The sequence below is a fragment of the Sinocyclocheilus rhinocerous genome, unplaced genomic scaffold, assembly GCF_001515625.1.
Source record: "Sinocyclocheilus rhinocerous isolate Xijiao unplaced genomic scaffold, SAMN03320098_v1.1 scaffold218, whole genome shotgun sequence".
NCBI lineage: Eukaryota > Metazoa > Chordata > Actinopteri > Cypriniformes > Cyprinidae > Sinocyclocheilus > Sinocyclocheilus rhinocerous.
In genome coordinates, this window is record NW_015664181.1 from 87,405 (window position 1) to 107,809 (window position 20,405).

Genomic DNA, 20,405 nt, shown 5'->3' on the forward strand with positions numbered 1-20,405 from the left:
ATATATATATATATATATATGTGTGTGTGTGTGTGTGTGTGTGTGTGTGTGCGTGCTGTTAGAGAGAACGCTTTGATTGCATGTGCTGTAATGGCAGCTGTGAATCTCCCTATTACAGGAGGAAGGCCTGTCAAAACATTGATTTTGCCATTTTGACAGGACAAAGTAGAGAAAAGACAGAAAATGATTATGGTGAATGGGTTTCATGGCAAAGTAAGAGGAATCTTCAAAACAGTTATTATATCATTATATTAATACTGTAGAATATAAATATCATTATTACGTAAAAATATATATAAACAAAAAATGTATAAAAAGAAATATACATGTACATTTATATCATATTTAAATATATTATTAATATTCTAAAATTATAAAAATAATGTAATGAATCATAAAATATAAATAAATAAATATTAATATTTTCATTAAACTACTGTTTAAAAAGTTTGAAAAAACAGTTTAAAATATTTTTGAAAGAAGTCTCTTATGCTTACAAAGGCTGCATTTATTTGATCAAAAATACAGTAAAAACAGTAATATTGTGAAATATTATTGCCATTTTAAATAACGGTTCTCTATTTTTAATATATTTTAAAATGTAATTTTAATTACTCCATTCTTTAATGTCACAGAAATTATTGTAACATGCTAATTTGGTGCTCAAGAAACATTATTATTATTATTATTATTATTACCATTATCATCATCATCAATGTTGAAAACAGTTGTGCTGCTTAACATTTTTGTGGAAAACTTTTACACATACATCTTTTAGGATTTTTTGATAAATAGAAAGTTTATCAATTTAATGTGTCCTTGATTAATAAATATATAGTTCAGTCATGAAACTCTAGATGGCGCAAGCTGACGGGTTGTTAACGTAACTGATGATATTCAGAGAGTTAAACGACTTGGCACAAGCTTATTGGTTCATGCTGCATATGCAGCCAATGAGCTTACTGCCTTGCATTTATATGGCTGGCTAGCATTCATTTGAGAATCCTGTAGCGCACTTTCAGAGTTTCTCTGAAACCCTCCACCTTCCCCAGCTCCACCTGTATAGATCTGCTACAGGTTATTTTATATGCTATTTGTGCAGCAGCAGTATGTCTTAAACACTCACGGCACCGTATCGCCATATGCATTGGCAGTAGCAAGTTTCTGTACTTGTTTGCAGCAGCAGCAACTACAGCAATAACCAACAGCAGCAGCAATTCAGTAGCAGCGTAGCAGATCTGTTCCGCCAAGACCAAATACATTAACATTGTCATATCCATCACCATGCTAAAATATTCAGAGAGTTGTCATGATTGAAATATATTTCTTTCTTTTTAATCTTACTGACCCCAAACTTTTTGAACAGTAGTGTAATTTATTAAATTATGTTAATATTTAGAAAATGGTTCTTAAGGTTTTTAAAGATGAGATAATAAATATGCTATTTGAAACTAAAACAACACTTTTTGGACATTTTGTGGTAGTCAAATGTCAGTGGCACATGTCCATAGTCACACCTGTGGTTACTCTGCTAGGACACCTGTGTGAACATCAGGGCCAACTGAGTTCTTCCACTCTGCTAAAATCATGTTGGTGAACCAGTGTTTGAGAAAGCTCTAGCATTGTGTGTCTGTAGATCAGAATCAGAATCAGAATCAGAAGAGCTTTATTACCAAGTATGTTTACACACACAAGGAATTTGACTTGACGACAGGAGCTTCCAGTGTAGAAGAAAGTACATGCCACTCGATTTGTGATTTTGATATCTAAAGCAATGAAACTTGCTGCAGTCTCACCACTGCCATGGTAACTGAGCGTTTCAGCAAAGCAAAAGAAAATGTGCTTTTTCCCCTTGTCCTTCCTTCAACTCTTAATGCCCGAATAGAGGGTCTGTTATGCCGGTCTCCGTCCAATCAAAGCCCTCAGACTCACGTGTCATCTATTTTCCCCCTGTTCCTGTCATCTCTGCATCGATAGCCACTGTTCACTTCAGTAGATATGGATTTTCTGGCCTGAATGGACAGCAGTCGTTGTTTCCAGAAATTCGGAACGAATGTGTAGAAGTAAAGCCATGTTTTAGAGATGGACTGATCAAAGAGAGGCAATGTGAATGCATGATGGATGCTAATGTTCTCTTTAATGTTAATGCAGCTTGTGATGTGCTGCAAAGCAATCTCTATAACATTTATACTCCCATCCATCCACCCTAAAACAGCACTCTTCTCTTCCCCGGGTTTTTCACTCTCTCTCATATATGCACATGCTCAAACACATCTATAATGCATCCAGTGTAATGGAAGAATCTTTAATTCATCATATTGAGAATGGCAGATGACTCACCGTTCTTTAATCTTATCTTTCTGTCCCTCTTTCCCCCACACACAATCATTCACCCAGCGAGGAGCCCGTGTGTTTGCAGGCGGGAAACTCTAACATGCTGAGTGTCTTTGCTGTTTCCTTTAAACACTCATAACTTCAGTTTAAATTCACAGTTAGGGAGGTGCTTGTTTGTACCTGGAGGAGGTGCTGCCCTCTGTTGGGTCTGAGTTGCGACTGCAGTGTCCAAACCGAGTTTCCTCTTGGCCTCTAGAACCGGATTTTCAAACTGGGTTCTCTGGTTTATGTGACTGAGGATGACAAAAGAAAGTTTTTAAGTATATCGCTAGCCTATACTTTAAAAAGCATAAAGAAAACAAATCTAATCCTATCATAGGACTTACTCAACGTAGTATGTGCCGTACTGTGGGTCATCAATCTCCTCCCAACCATATGGAAGTTCTGATGATGAAGGAACGAGAGCAATGTGTTTAAATGCAAATCCACACACACACGCATATGGCTGCAACAACATTAACAACAGCAGGCAACATTTTAAAGAGGTCATCACAAAGAACCATCAATTTCCTTGATTTTTTACATGTAATACACTTTAACCTTTCAAAGGTTAGTCAATCATGACAAAGCTATTTACATAAAGAAATATCAAAGGTACTTTAGCAGCCTGGTTAATCTAAGGAAATGTCAAAATTATTGTAAATTAAATTATGACAGCCTCTCGGTGCAAAAATATTGGGTTTTTGCTGTAAAAAATATGAAACATTATACATGGACTTTAGAAAAAAATTATATAAATAATCATAAAAATGAATAAACAAATGACCACTTTTCAACATTTTGGAAAGGAAATCATTTAAAGGGGTCATATGATGCTATTTTAAAGATCATTATTTTGTATATTTGGTGTAACAGAATATGTTGACATGCTTTAATGTTCAAAAAACACATTCTTTTTCAAATACTGTACATTATTGTAGGTCCTCTATGCCCCGCCTCTCTCAAACACGTCGTTTTCAACAAAGCCCCCTCCTTTGACAAGCACAGTCTGCTCTGATTGGCCAGCTGACCCAGTGCATTGTGACTGGCCGAACACCACAAGCCCGCATCGGAAATGTAACACCCCTTACCATAATCGCGAGCTTCAGCTTTCAAAGTAAATATCAAGAAAGTTAATAATGTCCTTAGTTTTACCACCAGTTCAAGTCTGAAAGGGCAACAGAGTCGCGTGACAGACACAGTGAGGAAGCTGGTATGTGTTTGCAGTACACAAGCCACGGTTAAAGGGGTCATATGATGCTGCTAAAAAGAACATTATTTTGTTTATTTGGTGTAATGAAATGTTTTTATGCGGTTTAAGGTTAAAAAAACACATTATTTTCCAATATTTCCACATAGTGATGTAGATATGTGGGGGCGTGTTAGAACAAGGCATTTTAGGTAGGCGTGGTTGACTCTTAACTTTTATAAAGAATATCTCTTTGGATTTGAGACTTTAGTCTTTGCAACTTTACAGATCTTCTTTACGCACCAAGAGCTTGTAACACTCCAAAGAGAAAGGAAAACTTGAAATCGCATCATATGACCCCTTTAAATTATAATAAAATTATTACATTTTTATGTTTTCTGCAGCATGACATTATAATAACGTTTAATAAAACATATCTTTTTATTACATTATTTTGACCAAATAGAATACTTACTTAATTTTGCTTTAAATATATCATATATGTTCTTAAAAATGTATGTTTTAATGGATAGAATATTTAAGATGTACTTTACAAATTTAATACAATATATATTTTATAATGCTACCCTAACAAGCAAAACAAGCTAGTGTAATAATGTGTCATAAAATTTCAATACATTTATTTTGTAAAATAAAACAAAATAAAATATTTTTTCTGGTTTATCATTCACATTATGTTGCTCTGTATTAATATAAAAAACAAAATACATATTTTTTTTATATGAGAGTGCAAAAGATGTCATGTTTACAAAATAGTCAAATAAACAGGCAGTGTAAGCTCCTGTGTGTGCATGTGTGTATCCCCTCTGCTGTACATATATTATGCCCAAATGAACTATTGAGGAGAAAAAAAAGAACTGTTCACGCAACAGAGAGCTTCACACACACACACATACACGCACGCACGCACACACACACACACACACACACACACACACACGTACAAACAGAAAAGTATTGTGCACCAGTGAGCATATAGCACAGGACTTTCTTAAAAACAGCAGCTACATTTTGTTAGACATCATGTGTGCTCGTGTGTATATTAAGAGTGAAAAGGCAAGAGGAAGTGAATGCATTCAGATGAGGTTATGCAATCATGCCCTCTGCGGCATGTGAATGTGGAAGGGTACACACATCTGATTGAATGCAACTGAACTTCTATTTGCATATGCATGTAGCTGCCATACATGTTTATGGCTTCTTATATAAATGCGTAATGCAAAGATTCACCTCCATCCTCACACTTTTCAGGGGGCTTGGCTTTTTTGACCAGACGAGGGTCCAACCACGTAGTCGATTTTGTGTTGTGGCTATAAAACAAAAAAGAAAATGCATTAGATATTAGATCTGTATTTAGACCAGTATTTCACAAGCGATTTTGAGCTACAAACCAGCATTTTGATAGACTGTTTTGTTCTTCTTTCATTAAAATAAACTAGACCGCTACTTTCATCTAATGAACTTTAATGAACTGATTGATCGCAAGCAGTTGGACTGAACATGTTCATTCATTATTATGAATTGATTCATTAGTTGATTAATTCATTGTTATTACTTTTTGTCAAATTTTTATTTATTTATTATTATTTAGGTCTATTTTTGACATTGCACTGACCTCAGTTTGAGACCCGCTGATTTAGACTAATGCAAAGTTATTATAAAGCCTTGGCTGGTCAAAGAGGGTGAGGTTTTCAATGGCCTGTAGTTATGAGTCTTATAAACTGAACTGGAAAATTTTTGGAACTACTAAAATATTTATGATTGTGACCCCAAATGCACACACACACACACAAACAGAACTTTGACTCTGTTCTTTAAAGAGCATCTAGACCACACTGCGAGCTATATTTATTCTTTCGTTCTGACAGCTCTGCTCTTGACTTTTAAAAGCAACACTACTTTTTCAGAGTGAGAAAAACATCAGATATCAGCAAGATGGGGAGAGAAAGTGATAAAGCATGCCGTTTGTGAAAATAGAAATTGGAATACTATGTTGATGGAGTTTGAGATTTGACCTGAATAGAATCAGACAGCAGCTCTATGGAGGGGAAAGTGTGCAGCCTGCTAACAAATATTGCTGCCTATAAAAGGAAATATTGGAGAACAAATTTAAAGCCAGTAAATAAAAACGTTGTATAAATAGACAATTTGCATATACTGTAATGTCTTTGCATATAACAACTGCGTCAAAATATTACTTTAAGAACCTCCAGCAATAAAAAAATGAAAACACTCCACAGGAATACTACAATGGCATAATAAATGCAAAACAAAACACAAAAACAAACAAAACAATATCCTGTGGTATTGTGAGTAGTGCATCAAATCCCACATGACATTCAGTGGTATGAAACAATAATAAACACAAAAACAATATTCTGTGATATACAGTGTGTCAAATCAGATGGTGTTAAGTAATGTGACGACAACAACAACAACAACAAATCATCAAGACACATGCGGTTCCAAAGGTACTGTATAAAGCCATGGGTTCAAAGTAACCACAAAAAACGTCTGTAATGGATAATATGAATGTTAAGCATTATTTACAGAATTTACAAATAGATTTTATAAATAATATAAAATATATTTGTAATTTACACTATTTTTATCAAAATTATTAACCTCTACCATAGCTCTGTAATCTCATGATAAAATATGTCCATGTACATGATTAAACACAAATAGTAGCCTATCTTGTAACTGAAAGTGATGCAACAAGTTTTGAATATGCACATGTAACTGAAAATTACATAACTGAATAACTGAATAAATAACTGAAATTACAGTGATATTTTTAAAGTAACTGCACTTTTTTTTTTTATATGAAATGCACTTTTATCTGCTAATACATCCATATTCCCAATGCTATGAATGGGCCGTAGACTAGAAGGTGACCCGAAATTTATGAGTACAGTAGCAGCCCTCATGCAGTTAAGTGAAGTCTAAATCTCTCCTCTGACGGCCACACACACTTACTCTATGAAGTAGACCATGCCTGTCTCCGTGTAGGCCATTTCCCAGTTGTACGGCAGGGGCTCCAGGCTTTCGTCTCTGGCTAAAGAGCTCCAGGTGCGGACTTCCAGAGTCCCACTGCCACCTGCACTGCCTCCACCACTGGACTGAGTGTAGCTGGGCACAGCTTTCCTCCACTCCTCTGTCCTCTCTGCAGAAGGAAAGAAGATAAAACAATGCAAAACTAACGCAGGAGAATGATTTGCATGTCAAAGTAGGATGGTGTGCAAGCAAGATCTTTTCCTGTTTCAGGTTAATTACAGAAAAAGAATTTATATAATTATTATTATCACAAATTAATGCTACATAAATATCTTGTAATTTTTTTTACTTTTGCATCATAATACTCTATAGCATACACTGTATAATATATAAACGTGAACCTCTTGCTACTACTATATAGCAAATCTCAGTTTGATTGTTATATTGTCAAAAATTGTTGGAAAACTATTTTATTCGGCCAGCGATATATCAAACATTGGATATACAGTACATCCTATCTACTTATGTAAAGCAATATATACTAGGTCTATATGGCAAATTGCGGCAATGTAATAATTTATATCATCACAAAATGTAAACGTATTATCACACAGCTCTATACATAAAGGTCGATATGTATTATATAAATCTTTAACCGCATAAATGCAACATACTATAACAAATCTCAACAGCCTGATTTTTTTTTATTTTGGCGCAAAACGTAAATATTATCGCCTGGCTCTTTACATAAAGTTGGATATATATAAGTATTTCCAACTTTATCCTAACACATACAATATACTCTTGTAAGGTATATAAAAAGGATATATAATCCCAGGTGCTTAATTATTTATATTGTCGCAAAATGTAAAATTTATCATTGCACATCACTATATATAAAATTGGACATATATATTATATCCCGCTTTATCCACAATAATACAGAATACTCACATAAAGCAAAACATATTATATAGCAAATCACAACTGCCAGATTTATTTAGTCTCAGAAACTAACTATATATTCTCCTAGCTTTTTATATAAAGTTGAATATATAAGTATGTCCAATTTAATCTACACACATACAGTATATTTGCCTGGGTGATATATACTATATAACAAATCTCAAATGCCTGATCGCTTGTTACAAAATGTAAATTATATTATTGCCCAGCTCTAATCTGCTAAATGCGACTAAGGCATGAAGATATTAAAGGAACACGCCACTATTTTTGAAAATAGGCTAATTTTCCAACTCCTCTAGAGTTAAACAGTTGAGTTTTACCGTTTTCGAATCCATTCAGCCGATCTCCGGGTCTGGCGGTAGCACTTTTAGCTGTAGCTTAGCATAGATCATTGAATCTGATTAGACCGTTAACATCTCGCTCAAAAATGACCAAAGAGTTTCGATATTTTTCCTATTTAAAACTTGACTCTTCTGTAGTTACATCGTGTACTAAGACCGACGGAAAATGAAAAGTTGCGATTTTCTAGGCCGATATGGCTAGGAACTATACTCTCATTCCAGCGTAATAATCCACAGTGCCTGAAAATAGGCTAACTTCCGTCAACATAACCAACTACATAAACTTAGTGCCGGTCACGTTGGAAGTTACCTAGCTGGGGACATATTATAAACATTAACATCAAGCTTTTCTGTAAAGCTGCTTTGAAACAATGTGTATTGTGAAAAGCCCTATACAAGTACATTTTGACTTGGCTATTATAGCATGCAACAGGATTCTGAGGTGTCTTATCAAACATCACTAATTTATAAAATTGCAAGTTCTAATCTGATGGATTCTGCGTGGACCTACACATCATCTGAATATTTTGAGTAAATGTACATAATTTAATGCAGTAATATAAATATAAAAAAAGGCTACAGCATTGTACTTTATTTCCACAGCACTGCAGCACAGGAACAAATGCCCGTGCATGCATGATAACTAATTCGCTGCCATTTTCCCTCTCTTTAAACACACTTGAAGTGGCAGAAGCCTTTAAAGCAAATATGACACTATTCTGCGGCAAGGACACTCCCCATTAAACGTCTCTTTTAACATGAGCCAAGGGATTACTTACTTCAGCGAATATTCAACAACTATTCCCTGTCCACTGGCTTTTGCCAAGGCAGGGAGGGAAGACCTCATCAGTCCCAGTAGTCAAACATGACTATACAAACACAACAGCTTTTAATTAATATACCAATACATCGCAGAAAACAACAACTGTGTCAAGAGTTGTTTTAAAGCGTTTACTTCCAAGATGAGTACAAGGAGATTATAAGAAGGCAAGCAGAAAGATTAAACAAGGGTACTGTAGCGGTCCCATGGTATTAAAGGGAAATACAATAGTACATATACAATAGTACATATATATATATATATATACACTGAACAAAATTATAAACGCAACACTTTTGTTTTTGCCCCCATTTTTCATGAGCTGAACTCAAAGATCTAAGACTTTTTCTATGTACACAAAAGGCCTATTTCTCTCAAATATTGTTCACACACATGTCTAAATCTGTGTTAGTGAGCACTTCTCCTTTGCCAAGATAATCCATCCACCTCACAGGTGAGGCATATCAAGATGCTGATTAGACAACATGATTATTGCACAGGTGTGCCTTAAGCTGCCCACAATAAAAGGCCACTCTAAAATGTGAGCCTAAGGCACACCTGTGCAATAATAATGCTGTCTAATCAGCATCTTGATATGCCACACCTGTGAGGTGGATGGATTATCTCGGCAAAGGAGAAGTGCTCACTAACACAGATTTAGACAGATTTGTGAACAATATTTGAGAGAAATAGGCCTTTTGTGTACATAGAAAAAGTCTTAGATCTTTGAGTTCAGCTCATTAAAAATGGGAACAAAAACAAAAGTGTTGCGTTTATAATTTTGTTCAGTGTATATATATATATGCATCATATTTTGTGTGGTACTAATGCATTGCATTGTATGTATATGTACACTATATTTAACTTTAATCTCTCACACACACATTTGAACACCCCAAAATTACCATGGTACTTTCTGTTCGTGAAACTGAAAGTTTAAATCAGTTTATATTTCTTTATCAAGTTACATACACCTACATATCCCACACAGCCTACACACAAACAGATATACCTAATGTAAGTATAATATAGGAACATTACATAAGACATGCATAATTTAAGACGAAAAATACTGCAGATATAAGCTTGGTTCCTCCTGGGGACACTAGAGGCTTATATTGCCTAAAGTCAAAAGCAAGGGTTAAAAGTTAAAGCCCTGTAAACATCTAAACAGCTCATTTATGTTTAAAGCTGATCGACACCAGGGTCACGGACATGAATCCTCCACGCATTAAGCAAGCCATTATGGAGCAATGTGACTCGCTTGCCAAACGCTACTCTGAAGTACTGCAGTATACAAATAGAGCATAAATTTCAGGCCTCGAGCCTTGAAAGCACAACTGCTGATCTCAAAAGGATTATAAGGTTATACTGTGAACTAATGGGAGCATGTGAGCAGGGGGTTTGGCTCTTTTTTAAGCAAAGCTTGCCTCTCGGTGCTGATTTCTCCTTGAGTAGAGGACGGGGTTCTTCTCTGAGAGATCATGTAAGGCCTCAGACTGATCACTTGCACATGAGTGAAGCATACTGCAGATTAAAGCCTCAAGCACACAGCGATTTTGGCAAAGATTTGCTGTCTGAGACAAATTTCAGGAATATTAAAGACTTCTTTCTTGTGGGGCAAAATCGGCAGCCTTTGATCGCTTCATTTGACATGCTCCCCAACGGCCAATTAATTGACTTTGCGATGGATCTTAACATCCAATGAAGTTCTGACAGTTGCAAAAATTTTGGGTCACAGCTCTGAAGTATGACTACTAATAAAGAACTGACAGGAGCACAGCAGCTGAAGTAAATTACCATTTTTAATAAATTATTTAAATATAAATATTAGATGAAAAGCTTAAACTTAAAAATAAACAAAAATGAAAAATGTTGATTTGGCAGCTATCTGGAATACCTGTAAATACATTTAAGTTGAAGTACTAAAATGACTAAAACTAAAACTGAAATAAAAAATAAATTAAAGCTAAATAGGAAAATGAAAAAAACTAATAAATAACAGGAAAATTCCTAAAACTTAAAGTGAAATTAAAATGAAAGCGTAAAATAATAAAAATAAAGCTAACTCAATATATGAATAAATACTATAATAGTATATAAATAATACTAAAATAACACCGGGTCAAAGTCCCAAGATATATATTCCAAGTTTGGAAAAAAAAAAGAGTAATGAAGCACAGTCTGTCTCAACATGGGTGGGAATTTTTAGACTGCAATTGTTCACATTTTGGTTAACAAAAACACACAGATTAAAGTCTGTCTTGACCTGGGATGCCGTTTGGGAGCTGTGGCCGTTCCTCATCCTCTTCTTCCTCAGGGACCACACTGTCCTTGCGGTCCATCTTGCTGACGGAGGTTGTTCGCTTTCGTTGGACTTCGGTGCCATAATCCTCCTCAAACAAAACCTGGTCGACCAGGTCAGGCTGAACCACGTTGGGCTCCGCAGGAGGTTTGGGAGTGCCATAGAAGTTACCTGAGAGAAATGAAGAGTGCCTTGTTTGAAGACAAAAAAAACTATTTTGATTCGTGATACCTTTGAATAAGTCATAAAAGTAGATACTTTGAAACTTTAGAGGTGTGATTCAACGTTTTTACTACATTAGCTTTGATTTAACAATCCACAAACCTCTACAGTTTGATGAAACAGCTGATTCTGGAACACTGAGACAGGAGCTGCCTGCAAATTTATCTCTTTATCTCTACCTTCGCTTACTTCCTTAGTCCCCGCTATCTCAAAAAGTGTCGACTATCCAATATGCAGTGTGAAATGTTATACTCTTTCCATTCGGTGGTGCCTTGAAAGTAATTACACTCACCACTGGATTCAGTAATGAAACTTTTCCCACTATCTTCTCATGCAAAAATCAGTTAATTAATATGCATCAGAAACAATGGTACAGCCAATCAGTGGAGCAGCATAATGTATTCAAATGAATTTCTAATTTGGTGGTACATGTCAATGTGTGTGTATGTGTGTTCGTATGGGTTGAAGGGTTATGCTTCATTATTTCCCCTTGATGTAAGACTAAAGAAATCACTTTCAGTATGATTAGATTCAACCAATGGAAAGACATTTCTTTCAAATCAACTGTTCAACCTTCACCAATTATACACAGATTACTTTAAATTATCCAAATTTGTTGTTTTGTTTGTTCGCTCCCTTCATCCTGAAAATAAATATGCGGCCCCTAGACATCATTAACATCTGTCTATGAAAAAAAAACAGCTTTTTAAAGTCACATATTCATCTTTTGCCAATGTAAAATATAATCCTTGTAATCAGTCGAAAGATTAATTCTTTCCTTTTTAGACTGTAAATTCTAAAGAGTTTAATTAGCAAATAGAAACTGAAACCGTGTGGGAATAGGCTTTTTCACAAGCAATTAACTACTGTTGACAACTTCGCTCACCTCTCATGAATACGCAGTGATGAATATTCACTCTATCCCTCTCTGTCTCTCTTCATTATACAAATGAGATCTCCTGCTATCCAGTGTAAGGAAACTTTCTGTGCTGCTACCATAACATTTGTTACACATTTTGTGCGTCATCATGCAAAAACATCATGTTTCCAAAACTATAGTCTCACTGAGAAAGACATTTGAACATCGGCATAAATTCCAGTCCAGTTTGCAGCTTATTCTGGCGAAGAGCTGCACAATTAGATGGGAAGAGATGCTTGAACATTTAAACCAACTTAACCACATTTTGACCTTGTTGATGTGACATAAAGAGGCAAATAAACCTACGAAGCAGCACAACTGTTTTCCCACACTGATGAAAACAAGAAATGTTTCTTGTGCAGCAAGTCTGCATATTAGAATGATTTCTGAATGATCATGTGACACTGGAGTAATGATGCTGAAAATTCAGCTTTGACATCACAGGATTTAATTACATTTTCAAATGTAGGCTATTTAAATAGAGATGTTTTGTTTTAAGTGTTATCGTATTTCACAATATTACTGTTTTACTGTATTTTTGATCAAATAAATGCAGCCTTGGTGAGCATAAGAGACTTTCCATACTAGAAGAGTTGCAACATACTGTAATGTTGGATGTCAGACTTACTGTACAACTGTAGTGTACTGAACAACTTCTCTTCACCAGCAATGAGATGAAGACTTCTTCAATCACAGATAAACACACACTTTATTATATACAACATGGTTTGTAATAAATGCTAGGTAAATGCTTGGCTAATTAGAGCCGTTGCATGACGCTGTAACCCTGATTAATCACCACATACGCACACAGCTAACCATGAATCAGAAGGTATGCTCTACACTCAGAATCAGAGCACATTTACAGCGTCATCTGTCGCCAGTAATCTGCTGAGAGCCGTATAATCCCACCACGAGGGAAACGTTGACCCAGCGTTCTCTTAACGTTGTCAAAAATATTTTGGTGCACATAAAGCGCAGCTATAACATTAAAATAGATCAAATTATTGAATGTGGAGAGATTGCAGAGATTTATGGGCTTTACACAACATAAGAGGTCCAAAATGGCATCCACTATTCAGAAAATTCATTATAAAAAATGTGTATTTGCGGGAATTTCTGAAAATGGCCAAGAAATGTCATATTTCCCTCCATAACACTAATGAAACATAAATATACTAAAATGTATCTGAAAAACATTTATTTCATACTAAGTATACTACAAATATATTTACATATTTATGTACTTAATACTGTAAAACACCTTGCAATTGTACTTTTAGTATACTAAACTGGTATACTTAAAATCTGCTAAATTGGAACAACGAATTTTGTACTTCGTGCACTTTGTGTGGAAGTAGTGCTGAAGTCCAACTAAAGATATACTCAAGTATATTTGATTGTGCTAAGGTGGACCTATTGCAAGTATACTTCAGGCACACTTTAAATATCTTGCATTTAAAGACATATTATTCAAAGATCATACAATCCTCATCAACAAGTGACATTAAAAAAAACATTATAGGCTTAATATTAAGAAATGTGCATTGTGCACAAGTGGCACTCAAAATAAAGTTTAATTATAATTTTTGTATCAGTAAGACTTAAGCGACGTGACAGTAAATATGTTAATAGATTTGAACTATACTTAATATGAAATAAATGTATTTTAAATATATTACTTTTTTTTTACTAGTGAAGTCATTGAATGCATTATATAAAATGTTTATTTTTGATTTTAATTAGCTATTTTATCATTATTATTATTATTTTAAATGTGTCTAGATTTTTCCCCCATGTATAAATGATGTAACAATTCAAACAACTTAACAGCTCTAAAAATAGAATTCTCATTATCCAACATATACATACTTTATGTATTTACAGAATCAAAGATCATCTTTCTTTAACCTGTCATTCAGTGAGAATTATTCCAAGTGAGCACAGGACATCTATCCATTCATTGGACTAAAAATGATGTTGATATGTGACTCAACAGGCAGTAAGTACAGTGTATTGTGCCACAGTCTATTCATGTTTACAGATCGCCCCCATTGAGATTATTTATGTCTGTGTGCTTTCAACGAGCGCTAAATCTTTATTGATCAGGATCAACTCTTAATTCAACCAAGCTTGCTTAGACAGGATTACATTAAAAGCTGCCTTGAGGGTTGTACATTTATCCACACTACTGGAATGAGGGAATCAGAAATGCCTAGCATCTGTTTGCTATTGCTCAAGCATGACCACAGAGAGACATTAAATGTTGTAAATCTATATAATGCTGTCTCAAGGATAAAATGCCGTATCATTGCAGTAAATATTTTGTAAAACCGGATTGTGACTTCCTGATGGTGAACTATTCCTTTAAGGAACAGTCTGCCGGGATTAGTGTATGTCTGTGTGTTAGCATGCATGCGTGTGTGTCCTAGGATCAGAACGTCTCCCTCTTTGAGAGCAGAGCACATATGGGCATTTTCTACTGGCATGGCTCCCTGTCCCAGCAGGCTTTGCCTGGCATGACTCTGGTCCCACTGTCGGCATGGGGCCACAGTGAATGCACTCGCCTGGCACGCTATCTGTCTCTCAGGACAGAGACATCCAAACCCACCAGACTGCAGAGGGGAGGATAAACACACAAAGCTTTTTTGTGCTTCATTAATGAAGAAAAAAGAAAGTGCTCTGAAAATAAATGATATATAGCATTCGAAAGAGTCTCTTGTGCTCACCAAGGCTGCATTTATTTGATCAAAAACACAGTAAAAAGAGCAATATTGTGAAATATTATTACAATTTAAAATAACTGCATTCTATTTAAATGTATTCTAAAAAATAATTTATTCCTGTGATGCAAAGCTGAATTTCCAGCATCATTACATCTATTTAAATGTATTCTAAAAAATAATTTATTCCTGTGATGCAAAGCTGAATTTCCAGCCTCATTACTCCCGTCTTCAGTGTCAGATGATTCTTCAGAAATCATGCTGATTTGCTGCTCATGAAACATTTATTATTATTATTATTATTAGCAATGCTGAAAACAGTTGGGCTGCTTAATATTTAAGTGGAAAGAGTGATCAATTTTTTTCCAGGATGCGTTGATGAATAGAAAGTTCAAAAGAACAGCATTTATTTGAAATAGAAATCATTCTAAATGTCTTTACTGTCACTTTTGATCAATTTAATGCCTCCTTGCTAAATAAAAGAATTTTTTTTTTAAACTTTAAAAGTCAGTGCATGCGCACATGTGTGCGTGCGCGTACACACATTTTGTACATAATTTGTTTACATATCATGTTTACACATATTTACACATCATGACCAATTTACATATTATAAAAAATGAACAAATGGTCAGTAAAAAAAAATAACTACACACCTTTGTACCTTATTTACCCCTAAAAGATGCATTTTAGAACCTTAAAGGTACATATTTGAACCTCAAGTGTACATATAAGTACCTACAGTAAACAGTACAACTTTTGTACCTTTTTCTGAGAGACACAGATTAGACACAAGATAAACTATTGTCTAATTAGCTTAGCATGAAAAGGAGCTAGGTATTGCTTTTTAGCTCCTTTCATAGAACGTTTGTTGGGGGAAAAAAATATTTTGTACTCTATTTGCAGAAAGACTGCCCTTTTTGTCTTCCCTATGTGTCCTTTTTCAGCAGTTTACCTCAAGCTCTGCAAAGCATGTTTGCATGGTGTAAACCTGTGCTAACTGACTCACTGCCTGTAAGATTTGGAGGCTAAATCCATAGTTCATTTTTTAGGCTGCACTGTCATGGAATTCTTTTTGGACAAGATAAATGCCTCGAGGTGCTGGTGACAGAGTTCACTTCAGTCAAGTAAACAACATGACTATCGGATCTTAACACTAGAGGTGCATTTCCAGAAATGGCAGTGTTTGACAGGCAGCATAAGAGTGGAGTTTAAATTTTCAGTTAAACTTAGATTTCATGGTCTCTAAACGAAAAGCTTCATTGCATTCGATGTGAATTTCACCTGCCAGGTGAAAACCATAAAAAGAAACAGCACACCTCTTCTCAACAAGTCACATGATTTGAGAGATCATTCATTTCTGTTTGTATAAAGAATATCAGTGTTTCATACCATCATATGTTCCGCTCTCCAGCAGTAATCCACTCTCTTCCAGGATGCGAAAATCCCCCACGCTGATGAAATTATAGTCTACTCCTGGAACCTCCCCATCTCTGGGCAGCCGGGTGGTACCTTCCAGTAAAACAAACACAATTAGAGACAGTGAGAATATCCTACACCCACAATCCCCTTCACTGCAAACTTTGTGTCTGTCTAAACACAGCCTCAGATTGAGCAAAATTAAAATTGGATTCCCAGCATTTCCTTTTAAAACAAGTGCACTCCATTTGAAACTGTAAATAGAACTCCCATAGATGAGATTTGGAAACTTGGATTCTGAATCTGGAACTGAGAATCTGGATGGATTATATGGAAATATAGCCAAAATAAGGGGGGTGATTTTGGCTATTCGCAAGGCTTTAAAAGATGAAAAAGCACATGCTTTAACATAATTCCTGTGAAAATGGTCTGGAAACACCACACAGAGAGATGTACTTATTAGTCAAATGGTGTAGAACAAGGACATATTACATCATATCAGAGGAAATCTTGTGTTATTTAGTGTTATTCAAGCATAGTGTAGTCACAGATTGCTCCATTCACAAGGGAGTCGGTGACACCTAGGTGGAAAGTGTGCACAGACTGCATAAGATGAGATTCAGTCTCCAAAGCATTCGGCATTTTTGAAAACTGTGTCTGCAGCGATGTAGTCTTTAAAATATACCATATTTTCACCCTTTGGTTGCACAGCCCTGTCAACATTCACTCATCCTAATGTTGTACCAAACTTGTATGACTTACTTTCTTCAGCTGAACACAAAAGCAGATATTTTGCAGAATGTTCAAGCTGTTCTAAAAGCATATCGTGATCTGGGACTGACTAAAGCTCCAAAAAGGGTATACTTTTTCATGAACATCAAAGAGTAATTCTTCATTATTAAAGAGGAATTATTCATAATTATTTTAAACTTCAAATAATTCAGAAATTAAACAAAATGTGTTAATCTAAAAGTTTATTTTTAGACTGTTCGACAGCTGGGAAATAAAAGCTGATGTCTACGTTTATTGCCAGCGATAAAATGCACAGCTAAACAGCCTCCGCTGGCAGTATATCAAGTTGAATACATGGGTCAATTTCTCAAAGTCTACTTGTAATATCAGTCAAACTTTCTTTTTTTACATCCTTATCTTTGACCTTTACAAATGACAAAAGTATAAAACCAATAAAAATGAACTGATTAAATGTGAATGCCAAGTTAGTCACTTTGGACAAAAGAATCTTTTAAATGCATTCTAAAAAATATCTTTGTTGGTGTTCAGCAGAAAAAAAACAGTCATATGGATTTAAACATGATGACAGAATTTCCATTTTTGGGTGAACTATTAATGGATGCCTGCTTTTTCACCTCTAAACCAAGATAAAAATGTTAATTCTGTGTGTTTAAGCCTGCGTGAGTGTGTTTGCTCAAAAAATATCAAATATAAACCGTACACGTTTGGACCTAATTTCAGAGGTGGGTTGTTTAGCAGCAAAATCCTCATAAGAGACATCCGAGGGTGGCATTTCTTGCGAATAAAAGGCCAAAAATAAAAGATGACATTTCTCGGCTCTGTTCATGTGAGTGCTAGGAAATGCCATCAGGCTCTACTGTCATTTGAAGGACATTTACATTAGAACCAGCAAACTAAAAATGCCAGAGTCAAGTGACTGCGGAGACTTGACTCTAACTTAAGAGCAAATAATATTAAAAACCTTTACATTTTCCTGGGAGAGCAACTGTTTAAATGCCACAAGAAGAGGGAACCGGAACAACGGCACTGGTTACAGATATGTGAATATCCACTGGCAAGGTTAAAAGGGGTTAACTTGTTCCAGATCCATAAAATAAGGATAAAGAATGGAGGAGAATGAAAGAAGAGATGCTCCTACTTTTCCAGCCACATTATTTTCCATGTCCATCTGAAAGACAATTATTTGCAAATATCTCATGTAAATTGAGTTGATTGTTATGAATTCTATTTTAATAAAATAATACAATATTGTTACATAGTTTGTTTTTTAAAGGAAATTAATGCTTTCATTCAGCAAAGACTCATGAAACTGATCAAAACGGACAGAAAAGACATTCATAAAAGATTTCTATCTTAAATAAATGTTGTTCTTTTGAATTTTTTAATCAATCAAAGAATGCAAAAAAAAGAAAAATTCTTAAGCCGTAAATCGCCATATCAATATGATTTCTGAAAATTCAGTTTTGCCATCACAGGAATAAATTATTTTAAAATATATTACAACATCAAATAAATTTTTTTTATTGTAATCATTTTTTCACAATATTACTGTTTTACCATACTTTTAATCAAATAAATGCAGCCTTGGTGAGCATAAGAGACTGAAAAAAATAAAAATAAAAATACAAACCTTACCAATTCCTAACTTTTGAATAGTACTTAAACTAAAATACTTATAAAATACACATAATACATAAAAACTTTATTTATAATATTACATTTACATCTAAGCCAAAATATTAGAAATCACAAATCAGAGTACAGTAAATCCGTCTTAAATATTCTCTCATTGTTAAACTATCCCAGACTTTTTTTTGCAAAATGCAACACCTCTTCCGCAAACGCATTACGTCTTTGCGACAAACCGTCTCAGTAGAAACTAATGCATTCACAGCTCTCTGACGCAGCGTAAACTCTGGTGCGCCCAAAGTCCTGTAAACAAAGACTGTGATGCGAGCAGGTTATGTAATAACAGCCAGTTACATCTTAGTCGGCCACTGAAGTCAGTTTAATCACAGGCCCGTTCTAAAAGAAGTCCGCAGATCCCCCGGGCGAGCACCTGTTATTTGCAAATATCTCATGTAAATTGAGTTGATTGTTATGAATTCTATTTTAATAAAATAATACAATATTGTTACATAGTTTGTTTTTTTTAAAGGAAATTAATGCTTTTATTCAGCAAAGACTCATGAAACTGATCAAAACTGACAGAAAAGACATTCATAAAAGATTTCTATCTTAAATAAATGTTGTTCTTTTGAATTTTTTAATCAATCAAAGAATGCAAAAAAAAGAAAAATTCTTAAGCCGTAAATCGCCATATCAATATGATTTCTGAAAATTCAGTTTTGCCATCACAGGAATAAATTATTTTAAAATATATTACAACATCAAATAAATTTTTTTTATTGTAATCATTTTTTCACAATATTACTGTTTTACCATACTTTTAATCAAATAAATGCAGCCTTGGTGAGCATAAGAGACTGAAAAAAATAAAAATAAAAATACAAACCTTACCAATTCCTAACTTTTGAATAGTACTTAAACTAAAATACTTATAAAATACACATAATACATAAAAACTTTATTTATAATATTACATTTACATCTAAGCCAAAATATTAGAAATCACAAATCAGAGTACAGTAAATCTGACGGTCTTAAATATTCTCTCATTGTTAAACTATCCCAGACTTTTTTTTGCAAAATGCAACACCTCTTCCGCAAACGCATTACGTCTTTGCGACAAACCGTCTCAGTAGAAACTAATGCATTCACAGCTCTCTGACGCAGCGTAAACTCTGGTGCGCCCAAAGTCCTGTAAACAAAGACTGTGATGCGAGCAGGTTATGTAATAACAGCCAGTTACATCTTAGTCGGCCACTGAAGTCAGTTTAATCACAGGCCCGTTCTAAAAGAAGTCCGCAGATCCCCCGGGCGAGCACCTGCTCCGGCTGCATTCTGGTGGAGAAGGGATATGAGTGGCACCTTAGGCTGCTCTTTATTCCTCTACGTCAGAGGAGCTTTTAAGAGCTTTTGTTCATAGCTCCATAAAGCAGCTTTGTGACTGCAAACACTGGAGGCTCTCTCTTCCTCCAACTCTTTTTCCTATACCCTGCCGTTTCAGGCTCTTCTCATAACTTACTGACTAAGGTAAAGAGAAAAAAAGAGAGGGGAGTAACTAGGCCAAGAACAGAGGATGCTATGCTTAAATTGGCATCCAGTGGAAATTCGTTGTCATTTATTTTAATTCGGATTGTCTCAAGCCTGCTAATTTTCCATAAACATCAAAGAGTAATTCTTCATTCTTTGGGGGGAATTATTCATAATTAATTCTTCTTTTAAACTTCAACA

General features: G+C 34.9%; 1 protein-coding gene across 1 annotated transcript in view; it reads right to left on the reverse strand.

The window, feature by feature from the left end:
* Nucleotides 1-20,405, reverse strand: part of LOC107729719 (membrane-associated guanylate kinase, WW and PDZ domain-containing protein 3-like) — a 140,072-nt gene that overhangs the window by 12,680 nt on the left and 106,987 nt on the right. Inside the window, exons 5-10 of the mRNA XM_016540393.1 lie at nt 16,269-16,388; nt 10,977-11,183; nt 6,563-6,749; nt 4,814-4,893; nt 2,721-2,778; nt 2,515-2,627 (exon numbers count right to left, since the gene is read on the reverse strand). Coding sequence (XP_016395879.1) covers nt 2,515-2,627; nt 2,721-2,778; nt 4,814-4,893; nt 6,563-6,749; nt 10,977-11,183; nt 16,269-16,388 — 765 coding nt within the window. The remainder of the gene's footprint in view (nt 1-2,514; nt 2,628-2,720; nt 2,779-4,813; nt 4,894-6,562; nt 6,750-10,976; nt 11,184-16,268; nt 16,389-20,405) is intronic.